Here is a 25,533-nt window from a genome sequence, read left to right on the forward strand (position 1 = left end):
AAGTTGCATACATGGAATAAAACAAGACCAAATATATACATTGCAGTAGTACAGTTAGTATACGTGATACAAAGATTCTAAAACAATAAGGACAGAATAATCACGGGCTGACGGATGTTACTTAATTATACTAATAACTATGTATATTTATATGAAACAGATGATGGTTGCAAGACGTGAACCACACTGTTCCGGAGAGAAGGATCAAATGTAGGTCTCAGATGATTATTTCGGAGGCTAGGCTGGAATACCAGCTCTTTTTCAAATGTTGAATTTTATATAATATAGTTGGTTGGAACGACTGATAAATTAACATATTCCATTCAACAATAAGGCAGACGGATTGACTTATCAATTAAAAAATATAACAACAACATCGATTAGCTTCAAGTACATGTATCATTATGCTTTAATTTCAAAGTTTCGTCTTGAAAATCCGTTTTTGCTTCTTTTTTGACATATAAAATGTATGAGGTGATCGAGCACGTACGTTCATATGTGATACCAACTTAGTATAACAGATTGTCTACACATTTATTTAACAACGTTGTCTGAAACAGGGACAAACTTTATGTCACGTTATGTTCTTAAAAAAACAACACTAAAAAGAAATATTATATAATTTACATAAAACATGTTAGATCCGTTAGAATTTGTAAGCTATTTTTTCGAATCATGTGGCCATTCGCGTACAATAGCATTCTTGTAATTCTATCCACAGTAATATATATCGAATTCAATTTATCTGAAAGGATTGAATAAGTTAATATTTTTAAAGAATCATCATTTCGGTGCCTCTTTCAAGTAAATAGAGTGTCACCAAAACATGGAGACTCCTTTCACTTTTACATAATCCCCTATAATGCCCCTTTGATTTTATGTCAAATTTAAGAAAATCCACTTTTCAAATGCTCCAGTAACCTCGGATATTGCAAATATTCTTAACACAACTCCTAAACTGTGTTTATCTAAACCGGAAGTTATCGAGCGAATCTCGGCAACTTATCTAGGTCATGGAGACAGCATTGAAAAATTCGATCGAAAGTGCAGAAAATGACTATTTGGTCGTTTTCCAGTATTCGATTGCATAGAACGTATAGGCGCCCTCGCTTCAAAAGTTCATCTACTCCAGGAACCTCGAGTTTTTAATAGATCGCGCTAATTAACTTTTAACCCATATTTAGACGGTGTGTAGGGAAATTTGACACCCCGGCAAATATTATCCGGATTACTTTCCAGTCTATAAACGCAAAAACTTAAAGCCCATAGTGTTATCCCAATGGGCCAAATGGTCGCCATTTTATCCAAGATGGCGGATTATGCAAATAAGCAAGTCATTTATCCATGTGGGGATTTTCAAAAAACGCTGTCGACTGTAACGGCACGATTTCTCATTCCGACACGATTTCTCAACCGTGTGATAAATCGTGCTAAAATTACTGCGTTCGCGACAAGATTTCCTACCCCTGCACGATTTCTCCCCCGGGTGAGAAACTGTGCAATACATAGGGGCATAGGGGCGACACGTTTCCTCACCCAGCTCTATATCTCAATCGGGGTATTGTCTGATGTTTTTCATGCGGGGTGTTTGATCTTTTCGAATAAAATTTATTTTACAACAACAAAAAAAATGTTTCTCTACTTCTTAAAATCATCTTTTCTCAGTTAAAAAACTCCAGGCCATATATCAGTTAATTGGGAAGAATTGTTTGCTATAGGAATTATAAGAGCATCAAAAGTTGAGCGATAACTCCTTACTGATTACACACGCTTTCCGTGAGGTACAAAAAAAACACGATGAATTTTCACTTTACCTCGTTTTGTTGACGTCCTCTTGCACGTATGGCATTAACAACATACGAAGTATCTGGGTGTACACCAATTTAATGCAGAACTATTGCACATAGCATTTCGCCTAAGTGAAGTCTTATTGTGACTTGGGCATTGGTAGGAAACACCTTTAATTTTGTTTCTATTAAGAATGTTAACTTCACTACTTTGTTATAAATAGGCATATTTTCAATTTGCCAGAGAAAGGAAATTAATCAAATAAAAATAATTAGGAATAAAGAGTGACTTGTTATAGCACATTCACAAAAAACTTGTTCTCGGAATCAACAACCAGTTAATTTAATTAAAGTATATTAAATGTGTTTCCATCAATAGATGTGAAACCAGACGACGGATAAACTCTGAGAATGTCCTGCAGGTACATATGTGGTAGGGCATAAGAATTGTACCTGCTGCCCCCAATTGCATGATCGTAAGAGGCGACTAAATTTGGGACCTTATCGTTTCTCTTCTTTCTAAATAACTTCCTAATGTCTCCCTTGACAATGGCTCACTTTTGGCCTTTAGGTGAGCGTTCGCCCATGTGAGGAAGGCTTTGGATTCTGTCCCCTGGCCGAGACATACCAGAGTCTGTAAAAATGGTAGTTTCTACTTCTGCTTAACGCTCAGCAAATTAGGATTGGACGACTGGTTCGCCCGTTGGCAGTATAATGTGACCGGGTGCGGCGTCCTGCTGGGTGTCTTCGGCAGTATGTTACAGTGAGGTAGCACTATAATGTCGGCATCAGTTCCGTGCTATCACAAGGAGACAAACACGAACATATCGCAGCCTCCCCAAATACACACGCATACACTACATGCATGCATCTTGCCCAACAGGCCGTCCTTAAATGACCTTAGCTGTTAATAGGATGTTAAACAAAACAAAACAAATCCAAAATATGTGGTATATAGGTTAATACTAATCCGAAATAAGCATGGAAAATCTACTTATCAACGTGGAATGGGGAATATAAGCTATTGATTAGATGGGAAAACCGAATGGATACGAATACAAAGTCGAATTTTATTTAAATTCTTTTTAAATTAAGGTACTGGTAAAAATAAAGACTTTCTGGCATTCATTCGACAGTTTACATATGCTGCTTGTTTCACTCCCTTGTTCTCTTTTTCTGACGTCATCTCTCACTGTTGGAATGGAGCGAGCTTCTTTAAACTTGCCTAAGTGTACATGTAATAGATGAGTTAACATGACACACACCTGGAACGCACAAAACAAAACAATGCACGTGCGCACCTTCTTAACCACATTCAAACGCAATCCAGTTCACCTAAATTGTGAGAGAATTAACACTTCTTAAATTTAGCAATACATGTTTTTTTATTTATTATTTATATATATACTAGCGGAAAAAATAAACTGTGCATGCGGAGAATTGTTATAGAACATGTATTACCAACTGTATATACATGAAAATTCACACACATGACCGAGTATGACACATACACACTATCCGTGTGTCATTGACAGTTTTTTCCGTGCAGTTTGCTCTCTATAGGCGTTGACCAGTTTGCACGTTTTTCTCGTCCAGCCACCCAATTCGATAATGAAAGTTTATTTTTCAACTGTTGGGTCACTCTGTTGAGAGCAGTAAACAGTAAAAACAGTGTTATAACGTTTTAATTTGTGATTAATGCTATGCCGAGGCTCAATGAAAATGACCGCCTCCGGATTATTGGTATGCTTCAAGCTGGTATGGACCAAGCCGTTGTCTCTACACGTTTTCATGTCCAATCTCAAAACCCAATCCGGGATTTGTGGAGACGACATCAACAGTTTGGCCACGTCGGCGATCGACCTCGTGCGGGACGTTCACGTGCGACGTCACGTCAACAGGACTACCATATTCGGCTTGTCCATTTGAGAAAACGCTTCCAAACGGCAAGTTTGACTGCACGGACAATCCCTGTGTTGCTACCAATAAGCCCGAGAACTGTACGAAACCGATTGTGTGGACGAGCTATTCGTCTGCGACGTCCTGCAATCCGCCCAGTTCTTCTGCCACGTCATCGTGTAGCACGTCTGGACTGGTGCAGAAGACATCTGCGATTTACTCGATGGGATTGGGCAGGCATTTTGTTGACGGATGAGTCGCGAGTCCACCTGGATAGTAGTGACGGCCGTTCCAGAGTGTATCGTCGCGTTGGAGAACGTTTCCGTGACGCGTGTGTGGTACAACGACGTTCTTTCGGCGTAGACAGCGTTTTGATATGGGGCGGCATCACAGCCAACGGGAGAACACCTCTGGTGGTTGTTAACGGGAATTTGAACGCGCTATGTTACCGTGACGAGATCCACCGGACCCACGTCGTTCCATTCGTGCAAGGGCAGCAACGTCATATTACGCTACAGCAGGACAACGCCAGGCCACACACAGCTCGTGTCGCTATGGAATTTCTGGCCCAGCAGAACGTTGACGTGTTGCCCTGGCCTGCTGCATCCCCCGAACTGTCGCCAATTGAACACGTCTGGGATGAAATGAAGCGCAGATTACGGGCATTACCTAATCAACCGGTGACGTTGGCTGATTTGGCTGCAGCGTTGGTACAGATCTGGAATGCCATCCCATAAGCATTCTTGAACCGTCTGATAGGCTCCATGCGTCGACGTTGCCAGGCTTGCATTTAGGCAAACGGTGGACATACGAGGTATTAACTTTGTGAACTCAGAATTGGCCCCTGCTGTGTTTACGTCACTCCTGAGCGGAACCTATTGATTCCATAACGTGGAAAATGAAATGCAACTGTAAATAAATAACAAATAAATTGTCCCTGAAAATCTTGTTGTTCTACGTCATACACATTTATTTTTTATAACCCATGCATGCACAGTTTCTTTTTTCCGCTAGTATATTTTCGAATCAGAAGAACTGATTTTGTTTGAATTCCACTGGAGATATTCGACATTTATACATGCACACAATATCGTTAAAGAAACAGTTCTTTTAAGTGTTTTTTGTTTTGTTTGAATAATTTCCAAATAAGCTTAAAAGTCTGAAACTGTTAACCGCATAACCCAATAATTGTTTGCACATTACATTTGGAAAAGGGTAAATTATGAACTTTTCAGGCGTGATTCGCATTATATTCAAAACGTTTGTACATTTAAAGTAAATACTAAGGTAAATGAAATTGATCTAAAGTTGGTATATCATAACATATACGTGACATCCTTCTCCAATTTATATTAGTATGTTAATGTAGCGGGATCTGCGATTTTTGTTACTGTGCGTCAACATCTGACGTTACGTCATTTTGAGTGAAAACAAATATATAGTATCTTACATGAGTTTCCATTTCATTTGAGGTTTATGAGAACGAGTATAAGAATTTTATAATTTAGCGAGCCACTGGCGAGCTAAACTGAAAATTCGTGACGAGTTTCATAAATTTCATATGAAATGATAACGAGTGTAAGATCCTTTTTATCACATAATCAAGATTTGTGGCATTTATTCTTGTTAAACGACAATTTTTATGCAACCTTGAAATGTAAAAAGCCGCCGTTTTGACTCCAGTGCGTAAGTCTGTGACGTCATGTACTTGTCCTGGGCGTGACGTCACAATTGAAACTTACAACCAATCACAGGACTGATAGGTTATACCACATGGGTTAATAAGCAAAAAGATATGGAATGGGTATATTCACTGGATAACACAGTACATTATGTGATAAAAGAAAATATTTTCGGGGGGGGGGGGGGGGGGAGGGGGGATTTCAATTTAAAATAAAATAAAAAAGAAACAAAAACAAAATAGGGAAACAAGGAGTTCATGAGGTTGCAATAAAGGTTCTGACGTCATACTTTTATCCCATAATGACGTCAACACCGAAGTTGAAATCTGATCGGCCTTGGCGGCACTCAAAGGCATATGACGGTTAAGTAATGCGGCAGGCAAAGGGTAAATAATTTCTGAAACTAATTTCATACATAGCCGAACGTTCATGAATACCTTTTGAAACAATACAAATTATAATTTGAAGCTGTGTCCCGACTACAAATAAATATATATATATATAATGATTAACAATGATTCGAACCGATGTTGTTATATAAGTGCACTACTTTGTCATATGCACTATACTTTTATTAACACCGAAATTTAGATGTAGTTACCTATTTTTTTAGCTCACCTGGCCCGAAGGGCCAAGTGAGTTTGTGCCGTGGTGCGGCGTCCGTCGTCCGTCCATCCGTCCGTCGTCAATATTTTACAATATAAATCAGTTGTAATCTCATTTGAATATAGTTGAACTAAAACATCTAAGAAAGGCAAAGACGTCTCACTTCACTCCATCGTATACGAAATAGAAGGATGTATAGAATTCAACAGGTTTTAAAATTCATTTAAATCCTTATCAGGAGGCCATATAACAAAACAAGCGTCAAGGAACATTAAAAGTATTTCTGATACCTTTCTCCAAACTTTGTTTCAATCTTATAATAAAGTGTTTCCTCGACGTATCCTAAAACTAAGGTTGCATATGTAGGGGCAACTTTAGTACCCATCGCTGTACCCTTAATCTGTTGAAAATATTATTGGTTGAAATAAAAGGAATTACGATTGAGAACAATATATAGAGCTTTAAGTATAAATTTATTACTAAAGCGAGAATTAACTTTTTCTCGTTTTTTTGTTCAACCAGTATTCAACAGCTTAAATACCAAGATCATGTGGTATATTGCAGCAGTTCAATACTTATATTTACCATTTTTGGAATCTGTTCATCTCATAGAAAACTCAATTACATTTACTATTATTCAACATTTAGTAAAAATAATGTATGTATCGTGTTTGCTTGTGCAATGAATAGAACAGCCATCGCCCAGGGAGGGTCAGTGGTATCCAACGTAACAATTATGACGTCATAGTAATGATGACGTCAACAATCGGACCATGGCATTCATAGCCTATATGAATGCCAACTGAATTTGGTAGGGTTATATATATATATATATATAGTGGCAATGCCATATGATGTTAAATAGTGGTGTATAAACTAACAACATTAAAGAAAACAAGTTTAGAATTGTGTGGGACCTGTTTAAATGCACTTGCGCATAAAGGTTTAAGAATGAGATATATACACGATGACTCAAACGTTGCGTTACACTATTAGGACCGCCTACTATGGGTCTAAACTTCAAATCCGTATGATTTTGATTTTTCAACTTCAATATATGTACAGTTTTTTTCTTCTATAGCTTTAGTTATGATAGAGCTTTTGTGGATTTCAGGCAAACCATAGAAATAACTAGTTTTATACATAAAATTAATCTATCTCCTTTTCATGTAGGCATGCTTCTTGTGTCCGTATTAGTTCGTTGATTAATCTACAGGTTTCTGCATCGAAATCGTCACTTGCCGAAGTATAAAATTCAACATTACTAAGCATGTTATGTAGACGTAGATGTTCCTTAATGCCTGTGATAGTTAACCAAAAAAAAACCTCTTAGAATAATGAAATGTTTTCTGTTCCTAATATGCCTGTGGGAGTAAATACATACAATCAGCGTGAAACTAATAATAATGTTCCTAGTTTGACTGTGATGAGCTATATATGGCTTATGGTCGTTCTGATAGGGTAATAATGCAATTTTATCAAATCCCGTGAAGAAAATCATGGTAAAAAAAATAATGACTTAATCATAAGTTGTACATACAGTAATCGTTTTCCTTCAGTTATGAAATACATAATTAATAATGTAGGATAAGCCCTTTCTCCACCAGTTACCCCCATCTATCTTCTAATTCTTAACCTGTTGAGAAAATTTGGTGACTTCTACTTTCACTTTCACTTTCACATACTTCATTTCCGGTTAAAAATACGAAGCTGAGGTTTCAAATTAGGCAAAGCTGGCCATGCACGCTCCCGTTATATAATTACTCGTCATGGCAGTTTTGCCCACAAAGCTAAAACTCAAAGACTTTATAGGATCTGAAGAGGAGATATGCACCCAATATGCTTTTAAATGGATTGCCGGTGACATCGGTATCTCCGGGTACCCCATGCCTGAATTCTTCAACTTAATTATAGTTAATAGTAATGCCGCGGAGGGAACATCTCTCACTGATGCGTCGATCTATCTTCAACTAATTGAGGACGCTCGGGAGCTGAAGACTGTTAAGGCAGCTGCCGATTTTCGAATGCCAATGCCATGTTGCGGAACGGTTTTAATGAAAGACGTTATTAATACATCGATTTTTGAAAAATTTGCAGCGGAAGGAGTAAAATCCATTGAGAAGCTCTCCTACTCATATCGGCAAGCTTTCTTGATATTGTTTAAATTTCTGCGAGGTAATGTATTTCACCAGGACACTCAGTGATTACAGATACGTTTTATTACATCTTTACCAGTGAGGCATTGCAATAATAAAAACGTATGTTGCATTTCCATTATAACTGGGGTATAAAGTTTCTTGAAAGTTGAATGTTGGTGGTAACGTCTCGGTCAGCCGCATATGAATATTTTATAATTGTATAGAATGTACTACCACACAGATTCTTCTCTCACAAGTCGGATTGTAAGAATCCGTGTTTGATATTCGAGCCACCGGTGACAAATGGCAACCCGTAACGTGGGCGCCATGCAATGTGTCCGAGGTCATTATTTTATTTTTTCAATGCCTCCGGTAGGAGTCAAACCCGGGACCTCTGGCTTACTAGTCTTACACTCTATCGAATAAGCTGAAGAGAAATTCTCCCTAGCCGAGTCTGTAGGAAGTGGCTAATATTTTACCAGGTGACATGACCAATCAAAACACTGATTACAAACTACTATCGGAAAAAATATTAGTGGCCCATCTGGTAAAAGCCTGGTTAGCTTAACGATACAAAGACCTCGAGAAAATCCATCTGAAACATCAGCATATAATTATTCCACTATTCAGAAATATCATGTGTTACCTGTCATGGGGTATTAATCTCTGAGGGAAACACAACGCTAAATTCCACAGTTTACTTTAATTTTCATGAAAGCCAGCAGACTATGCAGGTCAGCAGTTCTAACTATTTCAGTGTTGATTGGAGAAAACTGCAGGTGTCAAATCAGAGACGTATACATAGGCTTTATACGACTCTGGTCAAATGAAACACGGTTTCAGCGTTTTCAAATCCAAAGTCGGGCTAAGGAATCTGTAGAAAGTATAAGAGAACAAGGGTCTGACATGGGTATAACTTGAATACATAGATGGTGTTGACATTCGTTTTACAAAAACGTACCCCGGAATGCAAAACGACACATCAAGCTGACAATACTTGATCTGGATACTTTTACCACTAGCATGTCTAGACAACCCTACCCGACAAAATAGCTGAGTGAGCACTCTGTACAGAATTTAATAAAATATAAAAGTCATAATTAAATTTCTTTAGTTACCTAATTTCATTAAGTAGACACTTAAGTTCACTTAAGTTCATATTTTTAACAAAGTATATATTTCATCATCGAGCGGAAGATAAGTGGTGACAAAACAACTTTGCATTTTCCCCGCTCCCCACCATTGTATATTTGGCGCTGATCAACAACAACACATACATGTAGATGATAGAGAGCTGAGTTGATATATCAGGACTTTTTCAAAATAATTTTTATGATAGTGATTTGGTATACTTTGTTAAAAATATGAACTTAAGTGTCTACTTAATGAAATTAGGTAACTAAAGAAATTTAATTATGACTTTTTACATTTTATTAAATTCTTTACAGAGTGCTCACTCAGCAGGACTCTATTTTGTTGGGTAGGGTTGTCTAGACATGCTAGTGGTAAAAGTATCCAGATCAAGTATTGTCAGCTTGATGTGTCGTTTTGCATTCCGGGGTACGTTTTTGTAAAATGAATGTAATAAACAGAATATCTAACACTATCTTCAGTACATGTAATACCAAATATGTTTCAATCCTGTGGCTTATATTTTGATATCTTTCACTGGTGATGTGCACTCGTGAAAGAGATCAGAATATTAGCCACACTCGTGAATTGTATTTGGTGTTACTGTTAGATATCCTCTAGACCTGTATCCAACTTCAAATCAGCGATTTGTTCCCAGATATTGTAGCAGGGTTGAAAAAAACAAATCAAAACACTGGTCTCTTCAAATGGTTGTTGCTTTATTATAACATCTTAAAATACCCTACAACAATTGATGATTGATTGATAGGTTTTACGTTCGCTTCACTACCGAGTAGTTCGCTTATCCAGCAGACGAAGAAAACAAAGGAAAATGAGTAGAAGGGATAAAGTATGGAGTAAAGAGCAGAAGAGGGAGACAGGTTGGAAAAGGAGCCTTCTATCCTATATGTATAAACTGTATAAGTCTAGTCTTTGGAAGACGGCTCCTATTTCTAATAATGCCTTAACCTATCACTCGTAGTATATATAGTATCACCAAGTCTGGACCGGATACATTTATACTCTTGCACACTAAATCAAGGGGCACAACTCTCTCACTTTACAGATAACGAGTTAGCACTTTTACATTTCTTACCAAATCAGAAATATATAGGAAATCTTTACATACCATCACATTTATATATTTTAGCATTACTTATATAGCACTGTTGAATATTTTGATCATATTATTAGGGCTTGTTATCGGAGATACGGGTGCCCTATAGTAATCACTGTCTGTCTGTCTGTCCGTCCACACATTCTGTTCCTGGCTGATAACTTTGGTATCTATTGACCGATGTACATGAAACTTGGTCAAGATGTTCAGTTTACAAAAATACACATTGAGGTGAAAAGTCAAGGTCATTAGGTTCAAAGGTCAAGGTCAAATTTTACATCTTTTCACTGATGAACATTTTGTTATGTCATTATGAAGCAAAGTTGATCAGAATTAAACAAAAGGTCAACTGACCTAAGGTCAAGGTCATCGGGTCAGGGGTCAAGGTCAAAGTTTGTAGCTTTTCACTGGTGAACAATTCGCTATGACACTTTGAAGCAATGTTGCTCAGAATTAAACAAGGAGTCAATTGACCAAAGGTCAAGGTCACTGGGTCAAAGGTGAAGGTTAAATTTTGTACCTTTTCCCTGATGAACATTTTGTTATGACATTATGAAGCAACGTTGTTCAGAACTTAACACAGAGTCAACTGACCTTAGGTCCAGGTCACAGGGTACAAAGGGTCAAGGTCAAGTTTTGTATTTTTCACTGATGAACATTTTGTTATGATATTAAGAAGTAAAGTTGGTCTGAATTAAAGAATAAGTCAACTGACCAAAGATCAGGGTCACTGGTTTAATGGTCAAGGTCATTTGGGTCCAAAGGTCAAAGACAAAGTGGATCTCTGACTTTGACCCTGGCTCTTGATGGAGGAGGTTTATAAGGTGAAATAAAACAAATCAAAGCTAACAAATGAGTGTTGCATCGGTATTTACATTTCTGTTAGCCCAGCAAATATGGAGGGGGAAGGAAACAAGACTCACATCATAGTACATGTAAAATGCTCTCTTGCGATTCTTTTTGAAGTCCAAATGTCAAACGTCAAGCTCAGCTATATGGGCAGATTGCTTCTTGATGATTATGGAGGATATATTCCCACAAGACGGGGCCCTTAACTGACCTGTCAGTGTTCTAGTTACCATAGAGTACACCACTGACCAAGGATTACATTAAAGTTACTTTCCTTATTCATAAATACAAAATACACAGATCTACATATATATAGACTCTAGACTCTAGAATTCATGAACTCACAAACTCACCCTACATATAGTGTAGATCTAGGTATATAGACAGGGTTCTCTATGCTATGATTATCTCAATCTGTCGTCTCGCATCTCAATTTCACTCATGATTCTAAGTAAATAAGATACAAAACCTATTGAACACATTTGTCAATGATTAAAATTGAAAATGCTATTTGGCAACTTTGTAGACACATAGATTCTACACTCAACAAACACTTATACTTGAGAACAATAGCATTACATTATATTTAAAAATATGCATTTACTTCATAGCAATTTATTGTTCAACATTTATAAACTAAACAATAAATTAATTACAATTACTACAACGATAATGATACACTAATAAAATAAACTTACCACCCAATCCCCAATTCTTCCTTACTCTCCAAAATCCAAATCTCTTCTGCCTAACAAAGAACTAAGTACCTACATAAAATCCTATTGAACTTTCCCTCTCTAAGATGGTATCCAGCCAATCAAATTGTCTAAGTCAGGTTATGTTGAAGGTCAAAGTATGAATCTTATTATGAATACATGAGTCTTCCATATATGGTTAGATTACATTTACATAACATACAGGTGATTACAACTTGCTGTGTCAAGCACATAGCTACTTACCTGGTATTTTGATATATATCTACCCAACTAATACTCATACAAACTATAAAACACATTAATACATTTATCTGACACATGTCAGACAAAATTAAAATACATTATTAGATAAATAAGCACATTCTGACCCATGTCGGTAAATATAACGACAGAGTCAAAGCATACGTATGTCCTAATACATATTATAAAACAATAAAATATAAATAATACCCTGTCACAATATATAGGGTAAAGTCGGGTTAATTTGATCACTCCAGTGTTCCTATTGTTCTGGATGGTCGCCTGATTGGTTTTGATCGCTAATTTGGTATGTTAATTGTTGTAGATATTTCAATGTCTCAAAACTCATAAAATGTTATATTTTGGTTGTCTCCATGTCTAGATGAAGGAAATGTGTCTTAATTACGATTCGGATAACTTTGATTGCACATCAGGTACTAGTCTGTATAATGGACTCATCCATATCAATGCATGGTAGAGTCTACTAAACTTACATAGGGGTGAAAAGGTTAAGGATATGCTCTGGTGAAATGTCAAAATTTGCTACTGACGTAACTTTTTGTTTTGTAACAGGAGAAAGAGAAAATGTAACAAACATTTCTCCCTCCTTTTTTTAAGTCTTCGCCCACGAAGACACAACTACCAGGTGTTTACAACCCAAGTTCGGGTATCCCCTTGCTAAGCATACTCCCAATGCTTGAAACAAGAGTTGGCAAGCTCGTCAATGTTGTAACATGGAGAAGGGGAAAATGTAACGTGCAGACCAGGCTTCGAACCTGGGACCTTCTGAACACTAGACAATGCTTTATTAAGATCTGGTCGCCGACGATTAACACAGTCCAGTTCCACTACACTTATATACCTTATTTTAAAGAGGAGAATACGAGAAATTTAAAAATGCAAAGAAAATGATGTGTTGATCTGTGTGTTCTTTTATTTTATTTTCGGGGGACCATATTATTCGTGTCCTGAGCATAACTTAACCCACATTTAAGCTGGATCATGAAACTTAGTGTGCACATCACTCATACTAGGACAATGTGCACTGTACCAAATTTAGGGCCCACAATCACTTATTAACAAAGTTATTGCCCTTTGCTAAACTGTTGTGTCCGGAGCACAACTTTGCCCACATTTCTGATAGGATCATGAAACTTTCACTTGGTATATGCACATTAGTCTCGATTACAGCGTTATTTCCCTTTCCTAAAATGTTGTGTCCAGAGCATAACTTTGCCTGCAGTTAAGCTAGGGTCATGAATCTTGGTGTGTACATCAGTAACATTAACGTGATGTGCACTGTAACGTATTCAGTGTCTGCAGCCCCTTTATGATAGAGTTATTGCCCTTTGCTAAAATATTGTGTCCAGAGCATAACTTAATCATAATTAGGTCATTGTGACCAACAACTTTCACGGAATTATTTCATACTAGAAGAAATTCTTTTCCAGGCCATATTTCAAGAAAATATTTCATGTAGGGACTCCAACTGGGTATGTAATTAGAACATCTAAGGGAGGAAAAGTGCAGTGTTTCATAATTAGGTCACCGTTACCTACTTTCTCAGAATTCTTGGATACTAGAAGAAAAACCTTTTCTGGGCCATATTTCAAGAACTATTTCATGTGGGGACTTCTTCTTTTGTACGAGGGAACGTCTATGCAAGGAAAAGTTCAGTGTACCATAATTAGGTCACCTTGACCTACTTTCTTAGAATTGTTCAAAACTAGCAGAAAACCTTTTCCGGACCATATTTCAAAAATAATTTAGAGCCTTCAACACTGGTATGAGGTTACATTTAAGGGAGGAGAAGTGCAATGAACCTGATTTTCAAAAATTATTACATTGTTAATGAAAAGATTACATTTGACGTGTGTATAATGCCACCGCATGGCGGTGCTCTTGTTTTTTTGTTTTTAATTTTTGATGCATAATTTAGAAAGTTCTGATGACTTACTTTTCTTAATATTCACAGAAATGAAAGAAAATTCTTTTCTCTTCTTAAAACAGTCAAACCATTTGGGGGTTAGTGAGCTTCTTTTTATGTTGCATTGTTTTTTGTGTATTTTTTTCAACTTTTACTGGATCAAAATTGTATGGGCCTAAACTGTTTGTCACAGAAATTGGTATATAAATTTAAGCTGAATTTTCTACTTGTAACGAGGTCAAAAATGATCCATAACCCCCAAAGTCCTCTTTTTTTTTTTTTAATTCTCTGCTAAATGAATTTCTCTTCCGTTTTCACTTCAAACAGCAGAGTAAAATGGGTGTTCATTGAATCTGAAATGATTTATATTTATAGGATCTTACATGAGTATCCATTTTATATGAGATTTATGAAACGAGTCTAAGAATTAAAAATTTGTGACCAGTTTCATGAATTTCATATGCAATGGAAACGAGTGTAATATCCTTTTTATCACATAGTCAAGATTTGTGGCATTTATTCGTGTAAAACAAAACATTTCATGCAACCTTGACATGTACAAAGCCGCCATTTTGACTCCAGTGCGCAAGTCTGTGATGTCTATTGTATTTGTCTTGGGCGTGACGTCACAATTGAAACTTACAACTAATCACAGGGCTCATAGGTCACATTACATGGGTTAATTCGCAAAAAAAATATGACATGGCCAATTGGGTATATTCACTGGATAACACAATACATTATGTGATAAATATACTTTTAATATAATTAAACAATATAGCTTAAGTTCTCAACACAATTTAGAAATGCAGTTGGCAAAGCAGATGATTTAAGAACTTAAAAATGTACAAATATTTTTTTTACTTGAATGTTGTATATTGATATATTTGAACTGTCAATTGTAAAAGTGAATTAGAATGAGGATTAACTCATTCACCCCTGAAACTTCATAATAAACTATTCCAACCTTTGAATTGGAAGAGTTCAAATGTGTCTTCAGGGAGGAATGAGTTAATGATGATTTGTGCCTGTTATACCCTGTCCCCTGAAGCATTTTTTTCCTTTCTTTTGTTTTTCTAGAGAAAAAGAGACATGGAAAGTCGATTCAAACTCTCACAAAGCGGTCTTCCTCAACAGTTGGAAATACAGAGTCCAATGCTATGGCTGCCTTGGCACTTCACCTGTTTTCCCAATTGGTCCCAGACAAGATATATGAAGTTGATAAATTAGCAAAGCATGTTCCAACAGAATGTGAATGTGGCTGTCAGACGATGATTTGTAGTGGAAACACTTCAGTAGGTAAGATTATAATAATAATAATAATAAAACTTTATTTCATGAGGATAAAAAAAAACTGTTTAGCCAACGCTAATCTACCACAGGGTCCTCTTGTTAGTAAAACATGGAAGGTGTTAAAATACAGGGTTTAATTCTAACATTTTTTTTATAAGATTTATGATTTATTAACATTTATCACAGAAACATATTTAAAATTATCACAGAATGCACAATACAGCAGTTTTATTTAGCAACGTTATGAAATATTCCTACCTTGCATAGGACATTAGACGAAGAAATAATTAATTTCGGTAATGTCGACGTTACTATTGATATGATGAACCATGTGTATGTGTAGTTTTGACAATCTTGCATGCCATTTAATCGGCGTCGATATATTGAAAATCAAACCACAACTTCCTCGATCTTCTGTGTATTTTAAATAAAATCTAACAAAATATTTTATAAGATATATCATACATTTATCACAGAAACGTATTCAAAATTATCACAGAATGCACAAAAGTTCATGCATATAGAGTAGTATTTAAAGATATTAGTCCAATATACATACATACTAGTATAAGTATTGTAAAGTGTAAAAAATTGACATAGTTATATGCTAATATAGCATATAATTATATTATATAATAATATTGATTTCATCTGTGGTCTCATGTTTATGATATATTTGTCCAAGAGTAAGTGGCTTTTATAATTACAGTATCCAAAAGTACGGTGAATTTTCCAAAGATAATGGGCCATATTCCATATGCAGTATTTAAAAAAAAAGTATTAAAAAGTTTACTTCACCATGTTGTAGCTTCAATAACCCATATGACATAGCCCGGGTTTCCTCTGGCCAATAACCCATCTGACATAGCCCGAGTTTCCTCTGGCCAATAACCCATATGACATAGCCTGAGCTTCCTCTGGCCAATAACCCATCAGACATAGCCCAAGTTTCCTCTGGCCAATAACCCATAAGACATAGCCTGAGTTTCCTCTGGTCAATAACCCATCTGACAGAGCCCGAGTTTCCTCTGGCCAATAACCCATCAAACATAGCCCGAGTTTCCTCTGGCCAATAACCCATCAGACATAGCCCAAGTTTCCTCTGGCCAATAACCCATAAGACATAGCCTGAGTTTCCTCTGGTCAATAACCCATCTGACAGAGCCCGAGTTTCCTCTGGCCAATAACCCATCTGACATAGCCTGAGCTTATCCTGGCCAATAACCCATCTGACATAGCCTGAGTTTCCTCTGACCAATAACCCATCTGACATAGCCTGAGTTTCCTCTGGCTAATAACCCATCTGACATAGCCCGAGTTTCCTCTGGCCAATAACCCATCAGACATAGCCCGAGTTTCCTCTGGCCAATAACCCATCAGACATAGCCCGAGTTTCCTCTGGCCAATAACCCATCAGACATAGCCCGAGTTTCCTCTCGCCAATAACCCATATGACATAGCCCGAGTTTCCTCTCGCCAATAACCCATCTGACATAGCCTGAGCTTATCCTGGCCATTAACCCATCTGACATAGCCTGAGTTTCCTCTGGCCAATAACCCATCTGACATAGCCCGAGTTTCCTCTGGCCAATAACCCATCTGACATAGCCCGAGTTTCCTCTGGCCAATAACCCATCTGACATAGCCCGAGTTTCCTCTGGCCAATAACCCATCTGACATAGCCCGAGTTTCCTCTGGCCAATAACCCATCTAACATAGCCTGGGTTTCCTCTGGCCAATTACCAATCTGACATAGCCCGAGTTTCCTCTGGCCAATGACCCATCTGACATAGCCTGGGTTTCCTCTGGCCAATTACCAATCTGACATAGCCCGAGTTTCCTCTGGCCAATGACCCATCTGACATAGCCTGGGTTTCCTCTGGCCAATTACCAATCTGACATAGCCCGAGTTTCCTCTGGCCAATGACCCATCTGACATAGCCTGGGTTTCCTCTGGCCAATTACCAATCTGACATAGCCCGAGTTTCCTCTGGCCAATAACCCATCAGACATGGCCTGAGTTTCCTCTGGCCAATGACCCATCTAACATAGCCTGGGTTTCCTCTGGCCAATTACCAATCTGACATAGCCCGAGTTTCCTCTGGCCAATGACCCATCTGACATAGCCTGGGTTTCCTCTGGCCAATTACCAATCTGACATAGCCCGAGTTTCCTCTGGCCAATAACCCATCAGACATGGCCTGAGTTTCCTCTGGCCAATGACCCATCTGACATAGCCTGGGTTTCCTCTGGCCAATAACCAATCTGACATAGCCCGAGTTTCCTCTGGCTAATAACCCATCTGACATAGCCTGAGTTTCCTCTGGCCAATAACCCATCTGATATATCCCGAGTTTCCTCTGGCCAATAACCCATCTGACATAGCCCGAGTTTCCTCTGGCCAATAACCCATCTGACATAGCCAGACTTTCCTCTGGCCAATAACCCATCTGACATAGCCAGACTTTCCTCTGGCCAATAACCCATCAGACATAGCCCGAGTTTCCTCTGGCCAATAACCCATATGACATAGCCTGAGTTTCCTTTGGCCAATAACCCATCTGACATAGCCAGACTTTCCTCTGGCCAATAACCCATCTGACATAGCCAGACTTTCCTCTGGCCAATAACCCATCTGACATAGCCCAAGTTTCCTCCAGCCAATAACCCATCTGACATAGCCCGAGTTTCCTCTGGCCAATAACCCATCAGACATAGCCTGAGTGTCCTTCTGGCCAATAACCCATCTGACATAGCCCGAGTTTCCTCTGGCCAATAACCCATCTGACATAGCCCGAGTTTCCTAGCTCTGGCCAATAACCCATCTGGCATAGCCTGAGTTTCCTCTGGCCTTTACACAAGAGTAAGTCATTTTGACGAATAGATGGGGTAAGGGACCAGAGCACACTAGTAGTATATGAAACATGGAATTCTACGACACCATTTGGTTTAAAGGTGCTGACAAGAAAAATCCTTTAAGACACAACACCGACATGTACCTTACACACATTGTATATCGGAAATAGGAAACTAGGAACGATTGAAAACCGAGGACTATGTTGAAGGAATTTAGCGGTGGTCGATGATAATAATAGCAGTTTTGGATAAGTTAATAGCATGATTATGTACCTATAGTTCAATTTAACAGACCCGAGGGTCCGGTTACAGAATTGATAGCAATGTGAATGATAACAATATATACCAAAATATCACAGATAAAGACATGCATATAAAATACACTATATCACAGCATGTAGATATTAACACACATAAAGACATTGCATATAAAATACACTATATCACAGCATGTAGATAATAACACACATGAAATAAGTTACATAACAAAGCACTAGCATGAAATTAAATAGCACGCTGTTTGGAATGAAATACACAGTAAGCAGTCAACTAACAGCGCTGGTTGGCCACCCAGAGAAATTATGCTATGGGTGGCTTAATTAACGATCTTTTCATATAATCACATGATGAAAAATGAGATTTTAGATAAAAATCTTTCATTTCACCGACTCACCTGTTTGGTCAACACTTAAATTGATGTGCACACGAACGGTACAGAACTACTGGTGTGTTTGTTTACATTCCCCCTATATACCTATAGTCATATTTGACTGTATAGCTAAATCTAACTACATGTACGTGTACATAGCCAGATTTGTCTACCAGCAATTTTCTCCTAAAAAAACAAAGAAATAAGTGTTTTTTTATTAACTTTTGTTTCATAACAGTTTTATTGTATCCAAATTGACTTAAGTCAGTTCAAGCAATTATTTTATTCACCTGCTGTATGGGAAATTGGACAAATGTGTGCAAAAACATGTTTTCTGATGCACTAGGTTGCCCGGGGAAAGTAAGCTAAGATTTTGCACTTGCACAAACTCAAAGTCTGGTTGTCTCGGGTGTCAGGCAAGTGGATTTTTACATCCCTGTGGTCCCAGGCCAGTTGTGAACCCCCCACTGTGTGTGTAATGTAACACTGTTAGACCATGTGTAACTAACACCAATACATATATACACACATACCTTGGCACCTGTGTAGGTTAGTTTTGTCAATTTTCAATGCATCGTCGATCACCCTGCGCATCATTTCCGCTTTGTTTGGAACAAAATGGTTTCACAGTACTGTACCTAATTTTTCCGTCAATCTTACCTTTATTCAAATCACCCTGCGTCCATGGTCTGTCGACTGTCTGTCATTCCGTCAACGTACCAGAGGGATCTTTTGCAATTTTTTCCCTTTAGTTCTTAGTGGTACATGAAAACTTTTGTGACTGATCAGAGGAACAAGATGGCTGTCAGGCAAACGAATCAAGCAGATAAGAGAAAAGAAGAGAAAAGATTGAACTGATATAGAACTATTTGAAGATGGTACGATGGTGGGCGCCATGATCCCTCTGGGACCTCTTGTTCTTAAAAGTTACCAGCTATAAAGAGAAATGTGGGTTACTCCTCAAAATCATTTTGTCCCTAAAACCCATAGCTGGGGGAGGGTGGGGGTGGGGGTCTATGTTCTATTTTTGTTCGTTTCATCACAACATCAAATGACTATTGTATTAACCCTTTCACCACTGCAGACCATAATGGACTCATCCAGATCAATGCATGGAAGAGTTTACTAAAGTTACATAGGGGTGAAAGGGTTAATCAAATCAGGTGACTGATAAGGCTAAGGGGCCTTTCCTTGTGCATTACTTTCATATTTATTTTTTCAAACAGGGTCAATGAGAACATGGCATGGCAGAGTAGATATCGTCCTGAACAATACAGTTGCTGTTGCTGTTAGGAAGGAAATAACTGGCACAGGTGAAGATGGCTGTACAGACGCAGAGAGTGAAGATAGTTGTACAGATGAAGATGAACCTGTTACGAAAAAAAGGAAAGCGAATCAATGTGATATCTGTGTTAAGGAAGAACTTACCGAGAAACCAGGTGCTCTCCTAGATGAAAAATTCCTGAAGCAAATCTTGGCTGAAGCCATTACAAACAGCTTTGCTCAAGCTAACATGCAAAAGGAACCACTGTCCCATTTCTTGATTCCAACATTCGGAGCGTCATCAGAAGAAGTTTCTTTATGTTTGTATGATTCTGTAAACGACCACTTACTGCACATCATACAGCCACTTAGGTTATGGTCTGATGACCTGGACCGAGAACTTGAACTTGATTGGCAAGCCATAGTTGTCATTTGGCTGTTTTTGAATTTCGATGTGTTTATGAAGAAAGATCTGCATGCTTCAATAAGTCTTGAAAAGTCAGGATTACATGAGCAATTAAAAGGACATCTGGAGTATTATAGACAGGCAGAAACGAAACAGAACTTTACTGGCTCTACTCCTTGGAACAGTTGGTGGCAAAAAGTCATCAAGAAACCCCTGCCTAAGTTAGAAGTGATCCCTGATGAGGCAGAAAAAGAAAACTAATGATGTGTTGCAGGCATTCTGAATAAACTGAGATTTTTGTGTTAGATTGCATTGCAATATTTAGGACTAATAGATTGATAATTCTTGTCCATCTGTCTGTCTGTCTGTCTGCACTAATAGAAGATTGAAAATATGTAAGATGGAGTATCAACATTTAGATTCCGCCTAGGCTAGCCAAAACATGAAAACCGTAAATAAAACACGGAATCTAGATGTTGATGCTCCATCTTATATATCCTTTGTATTTATCTACCGAAATAGAACACTACTGAATATTGTTAGGTATTCATCGCCGATTCCTATTACCACCAGCTTTCGACCATCAACCAGGACATTGGTTCCCCTCCACTCCGACAGGAGTCCTAGTCTTAAAAGAAGATAGGTTAAGGCAAATTTTCATGTTACTTATACATGTCCGATATCAACTTACATGATTTATGTATCTAATCATGCTCACCACATGTGATGGTTCATATGCTGGGCTGGACCTGAGTCAGCTAGGTGACCGCTGCTATTACGATCACCTTTCATCTGTCATCGTCCATAAATAATCACCTTTTTATACGCCCGTCAAATTTGACGGGAGTATTATGGTATGGGTTTGTCCATCCGTCTGTCTGTCCGGCGTAATTTTTTGTTTGTCCGGCAATCTCCGCCTACATTTTTCAACCAATCTCTTTGAAACTGGGTATACACTATAATCATGATATGAAGTTGTGTCTCCCTTAAAAGAATTTTGATTCAACAATTTTTGCAAAAGTTATCGCCCTTTGTTTATTTCAGTATTTGATTTTTGTCCAGCAATCTCCTACATTTTTCAACGGATCTCTTTGAAACTTGGGATACATTATAATCATGATATGAAGTTGCGTCTTCCTTTACAGAATTTTGATTCAATGATTTTTGCAAAAGTGATTGCCCTTTGTTCATTTCAGTATTTGATTTTTGTCCGGAGGTTTTCTTCTTCCTTTTTTTCTAGCATGTCAGCTAACCACTCTTAGAATGATGCAGATCTTATTTCAATGTAAGAAAGTATATAACACTATATGGCATTAGACGGGCGTAGATTGTTCCGCCCCGCGGTACTTCTCCCCAGAAACTGTCCGTCGGATTTTGATGAAACTTGTTGGTAATCATCAGCCCAAGGTAGTAATCACCATCAATATTCCAGAAGAATAACCAAAATGCCCAGGGTGGTGATATTTGGCTAGTAGCATGTTGGGATGAAGGGCTACCAAGCGTGTTCAAATGAATGACCTTCTCTCATATTCAAGGTAACAGGAGTCAATTGTCTTAAAAAAATGTAAACAACTTCTTTTGAGTAACCAAAAGGATCAGAGTGATGAAACATGCTGGGATGAAGGATTTCAAAGTTTGTTCACATGAATGACCTTCACCCATATTAAAGGTCATATGAGTCAAATATGTTGAAATCTTTAAATGACTTCTGAATATTGGCCAGTAGCAAACAGTGATAAAGGGCTACCAAGTTTGTTGAAATAAAGGAATGACCTTTGCCCATATTCTAAGTCACATGGGTCAAATGTGCTTTAAACCTTTAAAACAACTTCTGAATTAAAATGTGATATTTATGCAATCTTTTTCATAAAACCTTCTTTAACATGAACACTTGTGCCCTGTTACTACTACGGACCACTGACCTTACAGGTACAAACGTCGAGCTTTCATGGTTTGCTGACCCATTTAATTGGTGCTGGGTAGACTAGTACTGCACATCTTTCTCATATTCCTTGGATCATAAATTGAAAACAGTTACTATTTCCATCATAACCATAAGAGATGCTACCAGGATAACTGCAGGATCTGGTCCCATTCCTTAGGACTTCTTCAACCTGANGGGGGGGGGGGGGGGGGGGGGGGGGGGGGGGGGTGTTATACTGGAATCAGGTTGTCCGCCCGTCTGGACGCAATGTAGTACTGTGTCCTCCTAAACTAGTAAACTACTGGATGGATTTCAATGAAATTTGCTGATAACAATCTTTGCAGCTTGGAGATTTGCGTAAAGTACTTTTTTTTAATTTAGTTTCTTCCAAATTTGGTATGCTAATACTAAAAGTAATGATGTTTAACATATATAACATGTTTTTTTGTCAGTCTCAACTTTCGGTATTTTGTATACACATATACATTAAATTATTGTAGGCATTAATGCAATCTACGCTACTGACAGCCTCCGAGGTCGTGGGTCAAAGGTCACAAATGAATTATGTTACCGAAATGGCTAATAATCTTGGAAATAGTAGGTATTTTGTATACACATATACATAAGAGTATTAATTGTAGCCAATTATGCAGGCTATATTATGACAAACATCCAAGGTCATGAGGCCAAAGGTCACAGATCATTTTGTTACTGTATTGGCTAGTTAGGGCAGAAATGGCAGGTATTTTGTATACCCATACCTTGGAGTAAATGTAGCATTGATGCAAGCTACACTGACTTCCGAGGTCATTGAGTCAAAGGGCACAGTAGTGGTGTATGTCTTTTCCATCGGTCTGTTGGTACGACATCTGAGGTTAAACTTTTTTATGACCCTTGATCTTTCTATATATTTTTTCCCTTGTTTATTTAGCCCCTACATGAGCAATAAACAGCTGGAATGTGGGGGTAATAGTTAGCCAATAGGCGGCAGTTCTAGTTTCATATGAAGCATCCTTGGGAATGCAATGCCCAAGCCAAATATGGGGAAATATTTCCAACACTACTTTCAGTTGAAAATTTCAGGAATATCTATTATGTAATTTTGTAATGAAACAGTCACTTCTGTTGTCTAACCACATACCAAATGTACATGGAATTATTATTTTCATGATGATAACATTTCATTTAGTATTCCATTGCATTGCTTTGTTTAAAAATGTAGGTACTTTTAAAATTGTTCCATCAAATAAATGTATATATATATATATATTATCAAAGCAGAAAAATTATCCTTATGGTCAAATAAATAATGTAAAAAGAAAAATTCTCAATAATGAGTCTTTAAGTACTTTCATCTCGTCTAAGAGATTCTTCAGACTATATATATAAAGGCAACATACTTGTTGATAACTTTGTCATAGTAATTGTTCATCTTCACCTTTGTTTGTGCCCTGCTCAACAAAGTTGGCAGAGGATGTAAATATGGGGTTGGTCTGTCTATCCGGGATCCATTCACATTGAGAAAAAGTGTCAGGTTCATGTCTGGATCAATCTAGGTAATACATACATAATGATGGCATCAATGATGTCGACGCAGCTATAGGGACACTCTAATGAATGTTGGCATCAATGATGTCGACACAGCTATAGGGACACTCTAATGAATGATGGCATCAATGAGGTCGACGCAGCTATAGGGACACTCTAATGAATGTTGGCATCAATGATGTCGACACAGCTATAGGGACACTAATGAATGATGGCATCAATGATGTCGACGCAGCTGTAGGGACACTCTAATGAATGATGGCATCAATGATGTTGACGCAGCTATAGGGACACTTTAATGAATGATGGCGTCAATGATGTCGGCGCAGCTATAGGGACACTCTAATGAATGTGCGTAGATGCTGAATTTGACTTACACTTCCAGTGATAAATCTACATGCGAGTCCTGGGTACTGTACCCATAGAATTTCTGAAAATACTAAAATTTAACATGGTGGGACCCATATCTATTAACCATACCGTGAAAAAAAGACCCATATTTATATTTATCATACAAACTAATAGTAGATTTATCACTGCACTTCAGACGTCGGTGACTCCCCGATACATTGTACATCACATTGGTCCCCGATACATTGTACATCACATTGGAAAAGTTGTTAAGTACATATCTCAGTAACAACAAGAGGCCCAGGGGCCTTAATAGCTCACCTGGTATTTTATTTTTCAATTTAAAACCTGCTGAGTACCATTCAGGTTTATCAAAGGAGTACAAGTAACAAAGTTGCATCTTCCATTTATAAATATTCAATTCCCTTTGCCCAAAGATTCTCTAAAACAAGTTTGGTTAGGTTAAAATCCCTTCAACGGTACAGAAGGAGAAGGATCTTTAATGTTTTCCTCTATTTCCCCTAATGGGCCCCACTAATCTGCCCCAAAGAAGGGGAATCCACACACCTCAGTTTAAACAAAATTGATTCTTTTCTCCCTAAGCATGCTTCAGACTGCATTTGGTTTAAATCCCTTCACTTGTATAGTAGGAGAAAAAAAATCCTCTATTTCCCCTATTGGGCCCCGCTCCTATGCCGCCAGAAGGCCCACACCCTCCGTTTATACAAACTTGAGTCTCCTTTGTCCAAAGATGCTCTAGGACAAATTTGGTCAAAATCCTTCAATTGGTTGAGGAGAAGATTTTTAAAGATTTACCTATTTTCCCCTATTTGGCCCCGTCCCTCTGCCCCCAGGGGGACCATACCCTCCGTTCATACAAAACTGAGAACCCTTTGGCCAATGATGCTCCAGACCAAATTTGGTCAAAATCCCTTCATCGGTACAAAAGGAGAAGGATATTTGATGTTTTCCTCTATTTCCCCTAATGGGCCCCACCCATCTGCCCTTAGAAGGAGGCCCACACACCTCAGTTTATACAAAATTGATTCTTTTGTCCCTAATCATGCTTCAGACTGCATTTGGTTAAAATCCCTTCACTTGTATAGCAGGAGAAAAAAAATCCTCTATTTCCCCTATTGGGCCCCGCCCCT

At 38.0% G+C, this 25,533-nt stretch overlaps 1 protein-coding gene across 1 annotated transcript; it reads left to right on the forward strand.

Moving 5' to 3' along the window:
* The first annotated feature begins 7,712 nt into the window (after positions 1-7,712).
* LOC110448197 lies at positions 7,713-21,442 on the forward strand. Its single transcript, XM_021494321.1, has 3 exons — positions 7,713-8,149; positions 15,173-15,391; positions 20,117-21,442. The coding sequence occupies exons 1-3, from the start codon at positions 7,744-7,746 to the stop codon at positions 20,818-20,820; spliced, it is 1,329 nt and encodes a 442-aa protein (XP_021349996.1). The 5' UTR covers positions 7,713-7,743; the 3' UTR covers positions 20,821-21,442.
* Positions 21,443-25,533: the final 4,091 nt, after the last annotated feature.

This window comes from Mizuhopecten yessoensis, unplaced genomic scaffold (assembly GCF_002113885.1).
Source record: "Mizuhopecten yessoensis strain PY_sf001 unplaced genomic scaffold, ASM211388v2 scaffold3913, whole genome shotgun sequence".
Taxonomy (NCBI): Eukaryota; Metazoa; Mollusca; class Bivalvia; order Pectinida; family Pectinidae; genus Mizuhopecten; species Mizuhopecten yessoensis.

What these genes read in the sequence shown, in the direction of transcription:
- LOC110448197 (XM_021494321.1), top strand. Translation starts at nt 7,744, where the DNA reads ATGGCAGTTTTGCCCACAAAGCTAAAACTCAAAGACTTTATAGGATCT. An exon ending in ATTGTTTAAATTTCTGCGAG is followed by an intron (nt 8,150 to 15,172) that starts GTAATGTATTTC and finishes TTGTTTTTCTAG; the next exon opens with AGAAAAAGAGACATGGAAAG. An exon ending in TAGTGGAAACACTTCAGTAG is followed by an intron (nt 15,392 to 20,116) that starts GTAAGATTATAA and finishes TTTTTCAAACAG; the next exon opens with GGTCAATGAGAACATGGCAT.